The sequence below is a fragment of the Mytilus californianus genome, unplaced genomic scaffold (genome assembly GCF_021869535.1).
Source record: "Mytilus californianus isolate M0D057914Y unplaced genomic scaffold, xbMytCali1.0.p SCAF_5, whole genome shotgun sequence".
Classification (NCBI taxonomy): Eukaryota; Metazoa; Mollusca; class Bivalvia; order Mytilida; family Mytilidae; genus Mytilus; species Mytilus californianus.
In genome coordinates, this window is record NW_026262701.1 from 4090977 (window position 1) to 4104892 (window position 13916).

Sequence of the window (13916 nt, forward strand, 5' to 3'; positions counted from 1 at the left end):
GAAAATAAAACATGGGTTCAAGATCAAAAGCACTTGCCTTATATAAGCAAATACTTAAAGAAAGCAAAAAGTTTACATCGTACAACTATAGGTTAGTTGTGAATTAATGTTATCGTTTGCACCCTTTTAGTCCGAAATTCCTCATATATTTTTCTAGATACCACCTTGAAAGACTTCATCGGCTTATGTCATGATCATCTGATGCCAGTGATGAACAGGTCAAATCGGCACATGGTCAATTCGGCACCGATAGAAAAAGTCAAATCGGCATTTAGTCAAATCGACCCCTGGTCAAATCGATACCTATTTAATTTATTTTCCGCATTTGGTAAATCAATACGACAACTATTTAGACATGTTAGAGTTTAACCATTACAGCAAAAAAATAAAAAAAAATACATGTGTTTCCGCTAACGTACTGAAAAAAAATAGAGTAGGTAGGTAGGCAATATTATTTTATTTTACAAACATTTTTTAGCTAGTTACTCACTAGGGAATCAGTGTCTGACTTTAACAGTGCTTGTTCCAAAATGGCATAAAAAGTGTTAGGGTAGGCACTAAAAATTAGCGTAGGTAGGGTTAACGGAAACGCATATTATTTTTTTGGCCTTATTTCTTAATATGTTGTTATCACTACAGTGCGTTTATTTGCAGATGACACCATAGTTTATTTGGCAATTAAATCAAATTCTGATGCATCTACATTCATTTTGACATATTACAAATTGGCATCTAGCTAGCTTTCATGTCGATCCGTCTCAAAGTCGATCCGTCCCAAGTCGTTCCGTCCCAAGTCGATCCAGCCCCATATTTAAAGTGATTCCGGCCCCAATATAAGAAATATTTATCAGGAATAAGAATAAAGATATATATGAATTCACTATAAATTTTCTATAGATGAGACCTTTATTTGAATATTTTTTTTATTTATATTAAGCAGTCAGGGGACTTACTTAAATGAGTGATTTTCTAAATCACTGATTCAAGTAACATTATATATGTCCATAAAGGTTGGAAGTAAGACTTGTCTTTCTTTAATAATCACCTATTTAAGTAGTACAAATTAATCACTAGACTAAAAACTATCAACACAGATATTTAAAGCTACAATATTATTCAATAAAATTAAATCACTTATAAGTGATTTAATTTTATTGAATAATATTGTAGCTTTAAATATCTGTGTTGATATGATGACCGGGTCATGTCAGGTGATGACCTTGTACTAAATCTAGGATAATGACATAAAAATCACTTGTTTAAGTATCATACATGTACCTCAATTTCCTTCCAAAAAATCACTTCTTTAAGTATCATTATTTTAATAACCCCCACTAATTTCAACACCCCTGAACAGTGAAATTTTGATCACGAACAGTAGAATTTTATTACATAATCTATAAGATGAAACCTTGAATTTTACATGAAAAATACTCCCACTGCTGGGAAAAATCTGTTAAAAAAGTATCAGTTCATTATGTAAAGCCATTTTTATAGCATTTTTTCAACTAAAATAGAATTTGCAGCTAAATGATTGCATCAAAGGCATAAACCTTGCTGCTTAAACATGTTAAAAGAAGCAAAAAGTTCATTTTTTCAATTTTACTAATGAAAAGATATTATCTAAACCTCAACTGTTACCTATGTGTTTAAAATTTTGGTAAAACTACAAAATCACAATTTGTGACAAAAATTCGAATTTGCTACTTAAATAAGTGATTTAAAAATCACTTATTTCAAAAAGTCCCCTGACTGCCTGGGGGGGGGGGTTACTTTCTATATTTTTAGTGGTACGAGTGTGCTGCAAAACAGGTTCGCTTTTTCATGCCCTACTGGTTAGAACAGGGTCCCTTTTTTATGTCCTGCTGGTTAGAACAGGGTCGCTTTTTCATGCCCTGCTGGTGAGAACAGGGTCTTTTTTTAAGCAAAGTATTTGTCTAGAACAGGATTGCTTATTTAACTGTTTAAGAAACAGTCTAGAACCCGGATCTAGAACACCATCTATTTTATACGGTCTAGAACAGGATCATTACCGGTGCATATTTTAACAAATGTCTGAGCGTGTCTTGAACAGGGTATGTTTTTCAATATTTTGTTTAGAACAGGGTATGATTTGGCAAGTACAGGTATAACCCAAAGGATAGTCAGTAACCCCCCCCCCCCCCCCCCCCCCCCGGGCCTGACTGTTAAGAATTCATATAGAAATATATTATTTTTATATAAAATATTTGAATTCAAATCAATTTATCACCTTAAACGAATACGGATGATTATGAATATAAAACAATTATGTTGATTATGTTTATATTACAAATTTTCAAGACTATTGGGTATGCATAATTATAATAAAAACATATATAACAGAATGTAGTACCATCAACATTCATCGGTAGTAATTAGCATTTTTTGCAATTGACAAGTCTCTCAACTGGTGTAATAACAAATAGTTAAATACACAACTGTACAAGCCGATCCCCAAGCTGATGTTTGTTGAAAAGTTATAAAAACTCAAAAAAAAGAAGAAAATAACACAGAGAAGACAGTGGTGAAAAGAAATAATAGTACATTTCTTCATGTTACCTGAAAAAAAAATATAACAATTAATTATTAGAATTTAAAAAAAAGATCTTTTTGCTTAAGTAAATTTTATCAATCATGATTTTGATTGAATTAAGTGATTACAACTGGCGTTAATTTGGTTCACGATCATCAGACAATTGTTGAATAAACAAACCAATTATATAGACTATTGATTTGATTTTAAATTTAGTCCTTATGATGACTACATAATTATATGTTCCATCGGATTGTAAATATCTATTTATCTCTTCTATGTGTGAATTAAATAAAAACCTTTTTTCCCCATGATATTCCAAGTTATCATGGAAAATAACTTCATATTTATATGCTGATGCTGCTTTACAAACAGTACCAATCATATTTCTTTTGTAACGTTTTAAAATTATTCATCTGAATGTTACTCCAATATTAGGCATACTTTACTTACCTGCTGTCATTAAGCATCGATACTTTTTACAAAATTCCGTTTATCCTGATTTAAATATGTCACCAAATCCTCCGAAGTTAACATAAATTAGTCATTATTTTATTATGGGGCCGGATCACAGTGGGCCAGATCAACATGGGACGGATCGACTTTGGGCCGGGTCGACTTGGGGCCGGAACAACCTGATACCTCTAGCTATATATATATATATATAGGGAAACTATGTCAGTATGTGGAAAATGGCATTCCTCCCAGATAAGTGTAATGTAATTTTTAGAACATAGGCCTGAAAGGCAGTTTTTGGCTTATATCTCAAAAACCAAAGCATTTAGAGCAAATCTGACATGGGGGTTAAAGTGTTCATTAGGTGAAGTTCTATCAGCCCTGAAATTTTCAGTTGAATCTGATAACCCATTGTTGGGTTGCTGCCACTAAATTGGTAATTTTAAGGAAATTTTGCAGTTTTTGGTTATTATCTTGAATATTATTAATGATAAAGATAAACTGTGATCAGCAAAAATGTTCAGCAAGGTAAGTTCTACAAACAAGTTTGTATGACCAAAATTGTCAATTGTCCCCTTAAGGAGTTATTGCCCTTTAAAATCAATTTTTCACAATTTGTACATTTAGTTTGCTTACTTTAAAAAATCTTCTCCTTTGAAACTGCTGAATCAATTTCAGCCAAACTTGGGCTGAATGAGTTTCAGAGTATCTAGTATAAATTTTGTATTTTATTTTCTTGTACATCAAGAAACATAGCCACTATGACTAAAATAAAACATAGGGGTAAAATGCATTTCTTGGATTTTGAAGAAAATATGACAGATACAAAGATCATTTCAATGGAAGTTTCAAGCCATTCATTAATATATATTGAAAAGCAAAAATAATCATTGATGAAAGATTTAAGCAAAAAATTACAGGTGAGTGATTCAGGCTCTTGAGAGCCTCTTGTTTTATATTTTAAGCACTACAGATTTTTGCATTTTTAAACACTACAGATGTTTGCTACTTTAGTGTTGATATGCTTTTGCAAAAGCAGTTGAATAAATGCATCAGAAAACAACACCTCTTACGTTTAGAATGGATTTCCATAGTTTTATTAATATTTGACAAAGCCTTTTGACAAACAATATCACTAACACTTTTAAATATAGTTAAAAGGGTGTACACATTTTAGCTTTAGCTTTGGAATAATTTGGTTTAGATATGAGATTGTTTTGTTTAAAAGTACTGGTTATTACCTAAAAAAATGTGACGCAAAAGCATTTCGTTTACAGCAGTCCATTCAGGATAATATCTACAAGTCAAGCAGACACAATATTGAACCCCAAAATAACATACTTTAGACAATTCTGATTTTGAAATACTTTTTATATGATTGAATAAGGCAGTGGTATAATAACATGAAAGTAAAAACAGCTTATGTTGTAATTAGTTTAATGTTTTTCACATAGATTGCCTGGACTAACAACAATGTAAAAAGATTAAAGATTCAGGCTTAAACAATAAATGAGTAAATTTATCAAAAAATTACAATTTTCTTGATTTTTATACGACCGCAAATATTAAAAATTTTTTGTTCGTATATTGGTATGACGTTGGCGTCGTCGTCTGGCGTCGTCGATGTCGTCGTCCGGCGTTGTCAGAAGACACATTGGTTTTCGCACTCTAACTTTAGTTTAAGTGAATGGATCTCCATGAAATTTTACCATAAGGTTCAATACCACGAAAGGAAGGCTGGGATTGATTTTGGGGGTTATGGTACCAACAGTTAAGGAATTAGGGGCCAAAAAGGGGCCAAAAATAAGCATTTTTGTAACTTCCAGACAATAACTTGTGTGTAAGTGTATGGATCTCTCTGACATTATACCACAAGGTTCCATATCACAAAGGGAAGGCTGTAATTGATTTTGGGGGTAATTGCCTCAAAATTTTAGGAATAAGGGGCCAAAAAAGGGGCAAAAAACAAGCATTTTTCTAGTTTCATGACAATAACTTGTGTATAAGTGTTTGGATATTTCTGAAATTGTACTACAAGGTTCCATATCACAAAGGGAAAGCTGGAATTGAGTTTGGGGGTAATTGCCCGAAACGTTTAGGAATTGGGGGCCAAAAAGGGGCCAAAAATAAGCATTTTTCTAGTTTCCAGACAATAACTTGTGTTCAACATGTTCAAGTGTATGGATCTCTCTGAAATTGTACTGCAAGGTACCATACCACAAAGGGAAGGCTGGGATTGAATTTGGGGGTGATGAATCATAAGGGGGTTCAAAAAATTTGGGGGGGGATTTTTTTTCTTTTCTTTTTTTCCTTTTTTTTCTTCTTTTAAAATTTTCCATTTTAAGTTGGTTATTTCTGATTTATATTTTAAAGCAAATAATAATGATATGGTAGGAGATACACACCAAACAGGATGTGTAAATTATTATATAATAAGTATTGTGCAATAGCAAGAAATTTTCAATAGCACAGTATTGCACAATAGCAAGAAATCTTCAATTGCACAGTATTGCGCAATAGCAAGAAATCTTCAATTGCACAGTATTGCGCAATAGCAAGAAATATCCAATAGTACAATATTGCGCAATAGCAAGAAATTGTCAATTGTACAGTATTGCGCAATAGCAAGAAATATTCAATTGCACAGTATTGTGCAAAAGAAGATACTTCGTATAAATTGCTTATTTCTTGATCAATTTCAATGGGGTTTTATTCTTGAATTCTTGGGGTTCTTTAATATGCTGAATCTAACTGTGTATTAAGTTTTTGGATTTTGGGACCCGTTTTTTAATTGGTCCACATTGAGGTCCAAAGGGTACAAAATTTAACTTTGTTTGATTTCATCAAAATTGAATTATTGGGGTTGTTTGATATGCCGAATCTAACCGTGTATTTAGATTCTTAATTTTTGGTTCCGTTTTCAAATTGGTCTACATTAAGGTCCAAAGGGTCCAAAATTAAACTTAGTTTGATTTTAACAAAAATTGAATTTTTAGGGTTCTTTGATATGCTGAATCTAAACATGTATTTAGATTTTTGATTATGGGCCCAGTTTTCAAGTTGGTCCAAATCGGGGTCCAAAATTAAACTTTGTTTGATTTCAACAAAAATTGAATATATGGGATTCTTTGATATGCTGAATCTAACCATGTATTTAGATTTTTGATTTTTGGGCCCCGTTATCAACTTTGTCCACATTGAGGTCAAAAGGGTCCAAAATTAAACTTTGTTTGATTTCATCAAAAATTGAATTCTTGGGGTTCTTTGATATGCTGAATCTAACCATGTATTTAGATTTTGGATATTGGACCATAATAGGTGAATGTCCAATTTAAAAATTTTAAGTTCTTAGACCACATTCATTCTGTGTCAGAAACCTATGCTGTGTCAAATATTTAATCACAATCCAAATTCAGAGCTGTATCAAGCTTGAATGTTGTGTCCATACTTGCCCCAACTGTTCAGGGTTCGACCTCTGCGGTCGTATCAAGCTGCGCCCTGCGGAGCATTTTATTTGTTGTTGAAAAAGTACTGTCATGACTCTGGATACATTATTATGCGTGGGATACCAATTTTTCAAAGGATTTTATGGATATAGGTAGGGCATGAATTTAAATATTTGAACTAAATACCAAACTTGTATAGACTTGTATGCAAACTTCGTCATCACCAGGAAATCAAATGTTCACGAAAACCTAATTTTTTCTCAATGCATATAAAGTAAAATCCATATTTATGTGAAAACAGAAACGACCCCAATTCATTTTACTTATGACAGATGTTAAATGCATATTCAGGAAGAGTACATGTTCTATGAATATGAATCTTGTTTGTACTAGAATGACAAGCGGTTTCAAATTTAGATGTGCAAGTTTACAAGGTAACAGTTTATAGCTAGACCTATCACCAATGACCCAGACACGTTATTACCATTAGAGGTCATCCTTATCTGTATTATACATAGAACTGCTTGTCTGCTGTGTTGGCTAAGAATATGGATGAGGGTCTTGATGTGGTTTACAGAGTAGAGTATAATGTGCAAAAGGTGCAAAATAAAGGACAAAAAATAAATAGAGGAAAATAGGGCAAAAAATAAAAAGATAAGGAATAATGATCTTGAGGTGTTAAGATATAAAGAATAGAGACTAATGGGAAAAAATGGTGAAGAATAGAGAAAAAATGGTCTAGGAATATTCAAGAATAATGAAATGAGGGAACCCCCTCCCATCCATACCATCATATATTTCTGCTATGTTGGCTGTTAACATGCTTACCAGCTGTGTTGGTTTAGTACATGCTTGCTAGCTGTGTTGGCTGAGTACATGCTTGCTAGCTGTGTTGGGTTAGTGCATGTTAGCATGCTGTGTTGGCAGAGTAATGCTTGGTGCCCTGTGTCGGCTGAGTACATGCTTGCTAGCTGTGTCAACTTAGTAAATGCATGAAAGCTGTGTTGGCTGAGTCTTCAAATGTTTGTGATAATGATTTGGTTGAATTTGAAATAATGCCTTAACAAAAACCTTGTCTTAAAAGTTTTCATTAAAAATTGAAGTTTTGATTTGTGCTGTTTCAGAAATTATGCCATTAGAAAAACAAGAGATGAATTTAGACAAAATAAAGATGTTACAGATCCACAAAAGTTAAAAGATTTATTTAAAAAGGCCAAAGATGATCTTGAGATTATACAGAGACAGGTAATATCTAGATTGATAAGATTAGCAAATTAGATTTTAAACAATATCAGTGCAGTACAATGTTTATTAAGGCAACAGTAGTTGACTAATGTTCAAATATCATTTGTCTATTCAGAAGACAAACCAAGGTAACAGATGAAAACCAAGGGAACCACATGAACTCCAAAAGGAGTGAGAATTGTTGTGTCAGTAAGGTAAACCAAGGGAACCACATGAACTCCAAAAGGAGTGAGAATTGTTGTGTCAGTAAGGTAAACCAAGGGAACCACATGAACTCCAAAAGGAGTGAGAATTGTTGTGTCAGTAAGGTAAACCAAGGGAACCACATGAACTCCCAAAAGGAGTGAGAATTGTTGTGTCAGTAAGGTAAACCAAGGGAACCACATGAACTCCAAAAGGAGTGAGAATTGTTGTGTCAGTAAGGTAAAAGCATCTCCTTCAATGCATGCATCACCTAACATGTGAATCCACATTCAGTCAAAATGTCAAAATCTGAAAAATATTGAAGGACATAAGTATGTAAGATAGATATAAATATGAAATTGTAATTTCTGCTTAAACATGACCAATAAAGATATTACAGTTGTATGTGAAAAATATTAAAACAACACTTTATTAGTTTCATGCGTCTGAAGCTCTTTCCTGGATTTTCAACTCTTTGATTATACCATTTATATACCAAATATTTAAATGGATAACTAATAAAGGAGTAAGTTTGGTAAGGGCTAAATTTGGCCCCGAATATTAAGTTCAATGTTTCAGGATAAAATGTGTTTTAAGTTGATGCAAAGACATGTGAGAAAGTAATATAGAACTATTTTTGCCAGAGTTTTATTTTTAAGCATTGATTTTGACATCCAAAATAGGTCAAATGTAGAGATTTTTGCGAAATTGGACAAAATCATCCGGATTTCAACCAAATTAAGACCTAGGAAACATAGAACGCAGGCGTCAACAAACAAAATATTCAAGTCAGATATCTAAAATGTCATAACAAACATAAGGTTTAAATATCTTTGTTGTCGACGCATGCGCTATATGTTTCCTCTCCAAAAAATCAACGTAAATATCCCTGTTTTCATCAAATTTTCATGGAAAATCAAAATGAGTGCTATTTGTGACGTCATGAATAGAACGCAAAAACATAAATCTTTAACAAATAAGACGTTTTTCCAACCTAGCCATCATAATACCTATGATTCCTTGTGACATTGGTCAATAAATCCTAATTTCAAATTTCAGCTAGAATTAGGGGCCATTTTAGGGCTTTATCGAACTTACTCTTTTGGATGTTGAAGTTGAATTTTAATATTGTACATTATGTTAACAGGTATTGGTAGGACAAATGTATGATGGAGGCCATCTTGTGATAGAACATCCAAAGACTTCATAGTGTTTAATTTTAGTAGTTACAGAGAAATTATGTTGCTTCATTATCAGAGAGTAACTTCAGTGTTTCAGTGTTCATGAAGATGTTGCACCATGATGTGATAACAGGCTCTCTAATCATTAAACATATACTTATTGTAAATTACTTAACCAGGCAAAAATACCGACCATATATGTTTAATCTCAGTTCTCAAGGTGGAACATTTGAAATGATGATCTTGAATTATATAAATGATGTTTGTTTGTTCCAATTAAAGCATTACATGTGATTATTTTTTTATCAATGAGACAACTATTCACCAGTCAAGGGTATGACTAAAACAAGTGATTCCATTATCACCTATTTAAGTGATTTTGATGGATCCTTTGATCTTCAAATACCACTTTCATTAATTTTCCATTAAATGACAATTTTTTCTGTAATTAACCTACATGGATCAATTATCCCTTTTCTCTTGTTTATTAATTTCAGCAGAGTGCTTGGGCAGTAAGCTAGTGTGCTAAAGCTTTAAAAAGTACGCTTGGGAATTTTTCTGTAATCAAATATTCATTAACAAGCTGTAGTCTTACAGTGTTCAACATTCACGACTGTCCGATTGCCTTTGACAAGTGAAAGTCATCACCGGGAAAGAAAAAGCTGATTGGCAAGTAATAAAATTCAAAGTTAAAAATGCTGAAAAATGTGCAACTGTCTGATTGGCAAGTAAAAATTCAAAGATATAAATGCTGAAAAATGTGCAACTGTCTGATTGGCAAGTAAAAATTCAAAGTTATAAATGCTGAAAAATGTGAACCTGTCTGATTGGCAAGTAAAAATTCAAAGTTATTAGTGCTGAAAAATGTGTACCTGTCTGATTGGCAAGTAAAAATTCAAAGTTATTAGTGCTGAAAAATGTGTACCTGTCTGATTGGCAAGTTAAAATTCAAAGTTAAAAATGCTGAAAAATGTGTACCTGTCTGATTGGCAAGTTAAAATTCAAAGTTAAAAATGCTGAAAAATGTGTACCTGTCTGATTGGAAGTAAAAATTCAAAGTTATAATTGCGGCTTAATGTGTACCTGTCTGATTGGCAAGTACATATTCAAAGTTAAAAATGCTGAAAAATGTGTACCTGTCTAATTAGCAAGTAATAATTTAAAGTTTTAAATGCCGCAAGTACATATTCAAGGTTAAAAATGCTGAAAAATGTGTACCTGTCTAATTAGCAAGTAATAATTTAAAGTTTTAAATGCTGCAAAATGTGAACCTGTCTGATTGGCAAGTAAAAATTCAAAGTTATAGACATGATAAATGCTGAAAAATGTGTACCTGTCTGATTGGCAAGTAAAAATTCAAAGTTATAAATGCTGAAAAATGTGTACCTGTCTGATTGGCAAGTAAAAATTCAAAGTTAAAAATGCTGAAAGATGTGTACCTGTCTGATTGGCAAGTAAAAATGCAAAGTTAAAAATGCTGAAAGATGTGTACATGTCTGATTGGCAAGTAAAAATTCAAAGTTATAAATGCTGAAAAATGTGTACCTGTCTGATTGGAAGTAAAAATTCAAAGTTATAAATGCTGAAAAATGTGTACCTGTCTGATTGGAAGTAAAAATTTAAAGTTATAAATGCTGAAAAATGTGTACCTGTCTGATTGGAAGTAAAAATTCAAAGTTAAAAATGCTGAAAAAATGTGCATATGTCTGATTGGCAAGTAAAAATTCAAAGTTAAAAATGCTGAAAAAATGTGCACATGTCTGATTGGCAAGTAATAATTCAAAGTTAAAAATGCTGGAAAATGTCTACATGTCTTATTTGCAAATTCTGAAAAATACAGAATCTGTATTAATTTTCTTTTAATCAATAAATCATCATATCAATCAGTCCCGACAATACCGTACTACCTGTGACATTCTCTGATTAATGGTGGCCATAAAAACTATGTCCACCATGATGGCCCTATATCATGTATATGTTCTTCATTATACCCCCTGTTGCTTAATTGATACACAAGGTATTACTCAAAAACTAGTCATTGGAAATTTAAGTGATAAGATTAAATAGCTTACTGGTAAAGTGTCTCAGGTACATTGTAAATGTACATGTATATGATATGTCTCGGGTAAACAATATGTGTTTGTCAAATTTAATTACTGTGGTAATGACAAGAAAAAAAAAAAAAAAAAAAAATAATAAAACTGGCTGAACACATGGAACATATAGCTTAATATTATAAATTTAGAAAAAAAATGTCTTATGACCTCAGTTTTTATATGTAGCTTATACTGCCATGACTGTTGGTTAAAAATTTAGCTGTTATACCTTTTAAATAATTATACCCCCGCTTTAAAAAAAGGGGGGGGGGGGGGTTATACTGTTTTACCTCTGTCTGTCCCTCCGTCAGTCCATCCGTCAGTCCATCAGTCAGTCCGTCCGTCCCATGAATATTTTCGTCGCATTTTTCTCAGGAACTACTTGACAAGGATTTCTGAAATTTGGTTTCAGGGTTAATATAAGTAAGTTACACCGTTTGATGCGTTTTCAGATTCATCACTCAACAACTTCCTGTTTACCGAACACTTGTATTATTTTACACATGATAGCCAAGTTGAAAATTTTCGTCACATTTTTCATGTGTTTTTCTCAGCAACTACTTAACAAGGATTTCTGAAATTTGGTTTCAGGGCTTATAAGAGTAAGTTACACCGTGTGATGCGTTTTCAGATTTATCACTCAACAACTTCTTGTTTACTGAACACTTGTATTATTTTACACATGATAGCCAAGTTGAAAATTTTCGTCACATTTTTCTCAGGAACTACTTGACAAGGATTTATGAAATTTGGTTTCAGGGTTTATATAAGTAAGTTACATCATGTGATGCGTTTTCAGATTCATCACTCAACAACTTCCTGTTTACCGAACACTTGTATTATTTTACACATGATAGCCAAGTTGAAAATTTTCGTCACATTTTTCTCAGGAACTACTTGACAAGGATTTCTGAAATTTGGATTCAGGGTTTATTTAAGTCAGCTATACCGTGTGATGCGTTTTCAGATTCATCACTCAACAACTTCCTGTTTACCGAAATATTTCGGCGGGTATATCATCAGTGAGTAGTAGCTCACAGTTTTAATTTTATACCGCTTTTAAAAAGGGGGCGTATACTGTTTTACCTCTGTCTGTCCATCCGTCAGTCCGTCCGTCCCATGAATATTTTCGTCGAATTTTTCTCAGGAACTACTTGACAAGGATTTCTGAAATATGGTTTCAGGGTTTATATAAGTAAGTTACACCGTGTGATGCGTTTTCAGATTCATCACTCAACAACTTCCTGTTTACCGAACACTTGTATCGTTTTACACATGATAGCCAAGTTGAAAATTTTCGTCACATTTTTCTCAGGAACTATTGGACAAGGATTTATGAAATTTGGTTTCAGGGTTTATATAAGTAAGGGGACGACCATTTGATATTCTGGGGGGGGGGGGGGGGGGGGGGGGGGGGGAGGAGGATTTTGAAAATAAATAACTCAGCCTTGATAATCACAAAAATAAATGGTTTGTTCTGTGGTAGTTTGAAAATAAATTACCTGACTTGCAATGTATTGAAAATAAATAACTCAGCAGGTCTAATCGAAAGTATGAGATGGCACCATATTCTTTCTTAAATTCATTTTTTTTCCGAAAAAAAAATCGGGAAACACTTCCCATATCTTTTAATAATAAAAGTATAAATATTATTTAAATATACTTGAAATGTCAGAAAATTGGTTTCATTTAACTTGAGGTTAATTGTCTCAGGAACACTTACCTCACTTTTATTAAATCAGGGCCGTAACTACATTGAGACAAATGCCTCATGTAGGAAATTTCAAAACCAAACGCTTGTCTCCATATCAAATTGTGTTCATTGTGAGTGCCTTGCAAGAAGCAAGTTCTGTTCTCCCTCAGACGTAGTCCCTGTTTTTTCGGGATCAATGTTTCTTATTTATTTGTCTTTTGTTCATTGATTGCCCTTCTGTATTCTGTTAGTGTTGCATTCATTTTGTAATGTAGTAATTTTATTATTAAGTTGATAATGAGTTTAAAAAAACACAGCAGCCACAGACTTAACTATGTGAATTACATTTTTGCTTTATCATGCATATTTGTCTTTTGATGTTGTCCCTAGAAACTTAAGTCTTACACTGAATCTATAACGTGATAGTTTGCATTGAGACCAAAATATTGTCATAAAATTATTACAACAGAACTTGCATTTTCAGTTTAAGAAAGGGTCTGGGGAACACCCAGAAGGCATGATTTTGCATCATTTGTTCTATAGCTTCTTGGGCCTTCAGCGGTTCAAAAACCCTTCAAAAAAAATTTTGCCTCGCTCCGCTTGGCGAAACATGTTTGCCACGCTCCGCTTGGCGAAACATGTTTACCAATACTTTTAAAAGAGCCTTAGTTACAACCAAACTTTAATACTGTGTATGTATGCAATACATGTATATGCATTAGGGAAATTATAGAAGATTCATTTCTGCAGAGGATAATAATTAATTCTGATTAAATGGTACATAATGACTTGACTATACATGAATTATTTATAATAAACAAATAATCTAAAAATTGTATGTTTTCGAATATTAAAAATGTAGTTGTGATAATAAATAATCAGTCCCTACTTTAATGAAAATGAAAAATCTTGCTTCAATAGTGCAGAAAATAGATAATCTGTCCTCTTAGTTTACAAAAATAAATAACCGATCCAAAACAAATCCTCCTGCCCCCCCCCCCCCCCCCCCCCCCCCCCAGAATATCAAATGGTCGTCCCCTAAGTTACACTGTGTGATGCGTT

The 13916-nt window shown here is 32.8% G+C and overlaps 1 protein-coding gene across 1 annotated transcript; it reads left to right on the forward strand.

Annotated features, from left to right (window-relative positions):
* On the forward strand, window positions 1-9359 carry LOC127703097 (LYR motif-containing protein 4-like). Its single transcript, XM_052207525.1, has 3 exons — window positions 1-91; window positions 7581-7701; window positions 9032-9359. Exons 1-3 carry the CDS (start codon window positions 12-14, stop codon window positions 9092-9094), a joined length of 264 nt encoding a protein of 87 aa, XP_052063485.1. The 5' UTR covers window positions 1-11; the 3' UTR covers window positions 9095-9359.
* Window positions 9360-13916: the final 4557 nt, after the last annotated feature.

Bases quoted from the DNA above. Each gene is read 5' to 3' on its own strand.
- LOC127703097 (XM_052207525.1), top strand. From the start codon at position 12: ATGGGTTCAAGATCAAAAGCACTTGCCTTATATAAGCAAATACTTAAA. The intron at 92-7,580 runs GTTAGTTGTGAA...GTGCTGTTTCAG, and splicing joins TTTACATCGTACAACTATAG to AAATTATGCCATTAGAAAAA. The intron at 7,702-9,031 runs GTAATATCTAGA...TTATGTTAACAG, and splicing joins TTGAGATTATACAGAGACAG to GTATTGGTAGGACAAATGTA.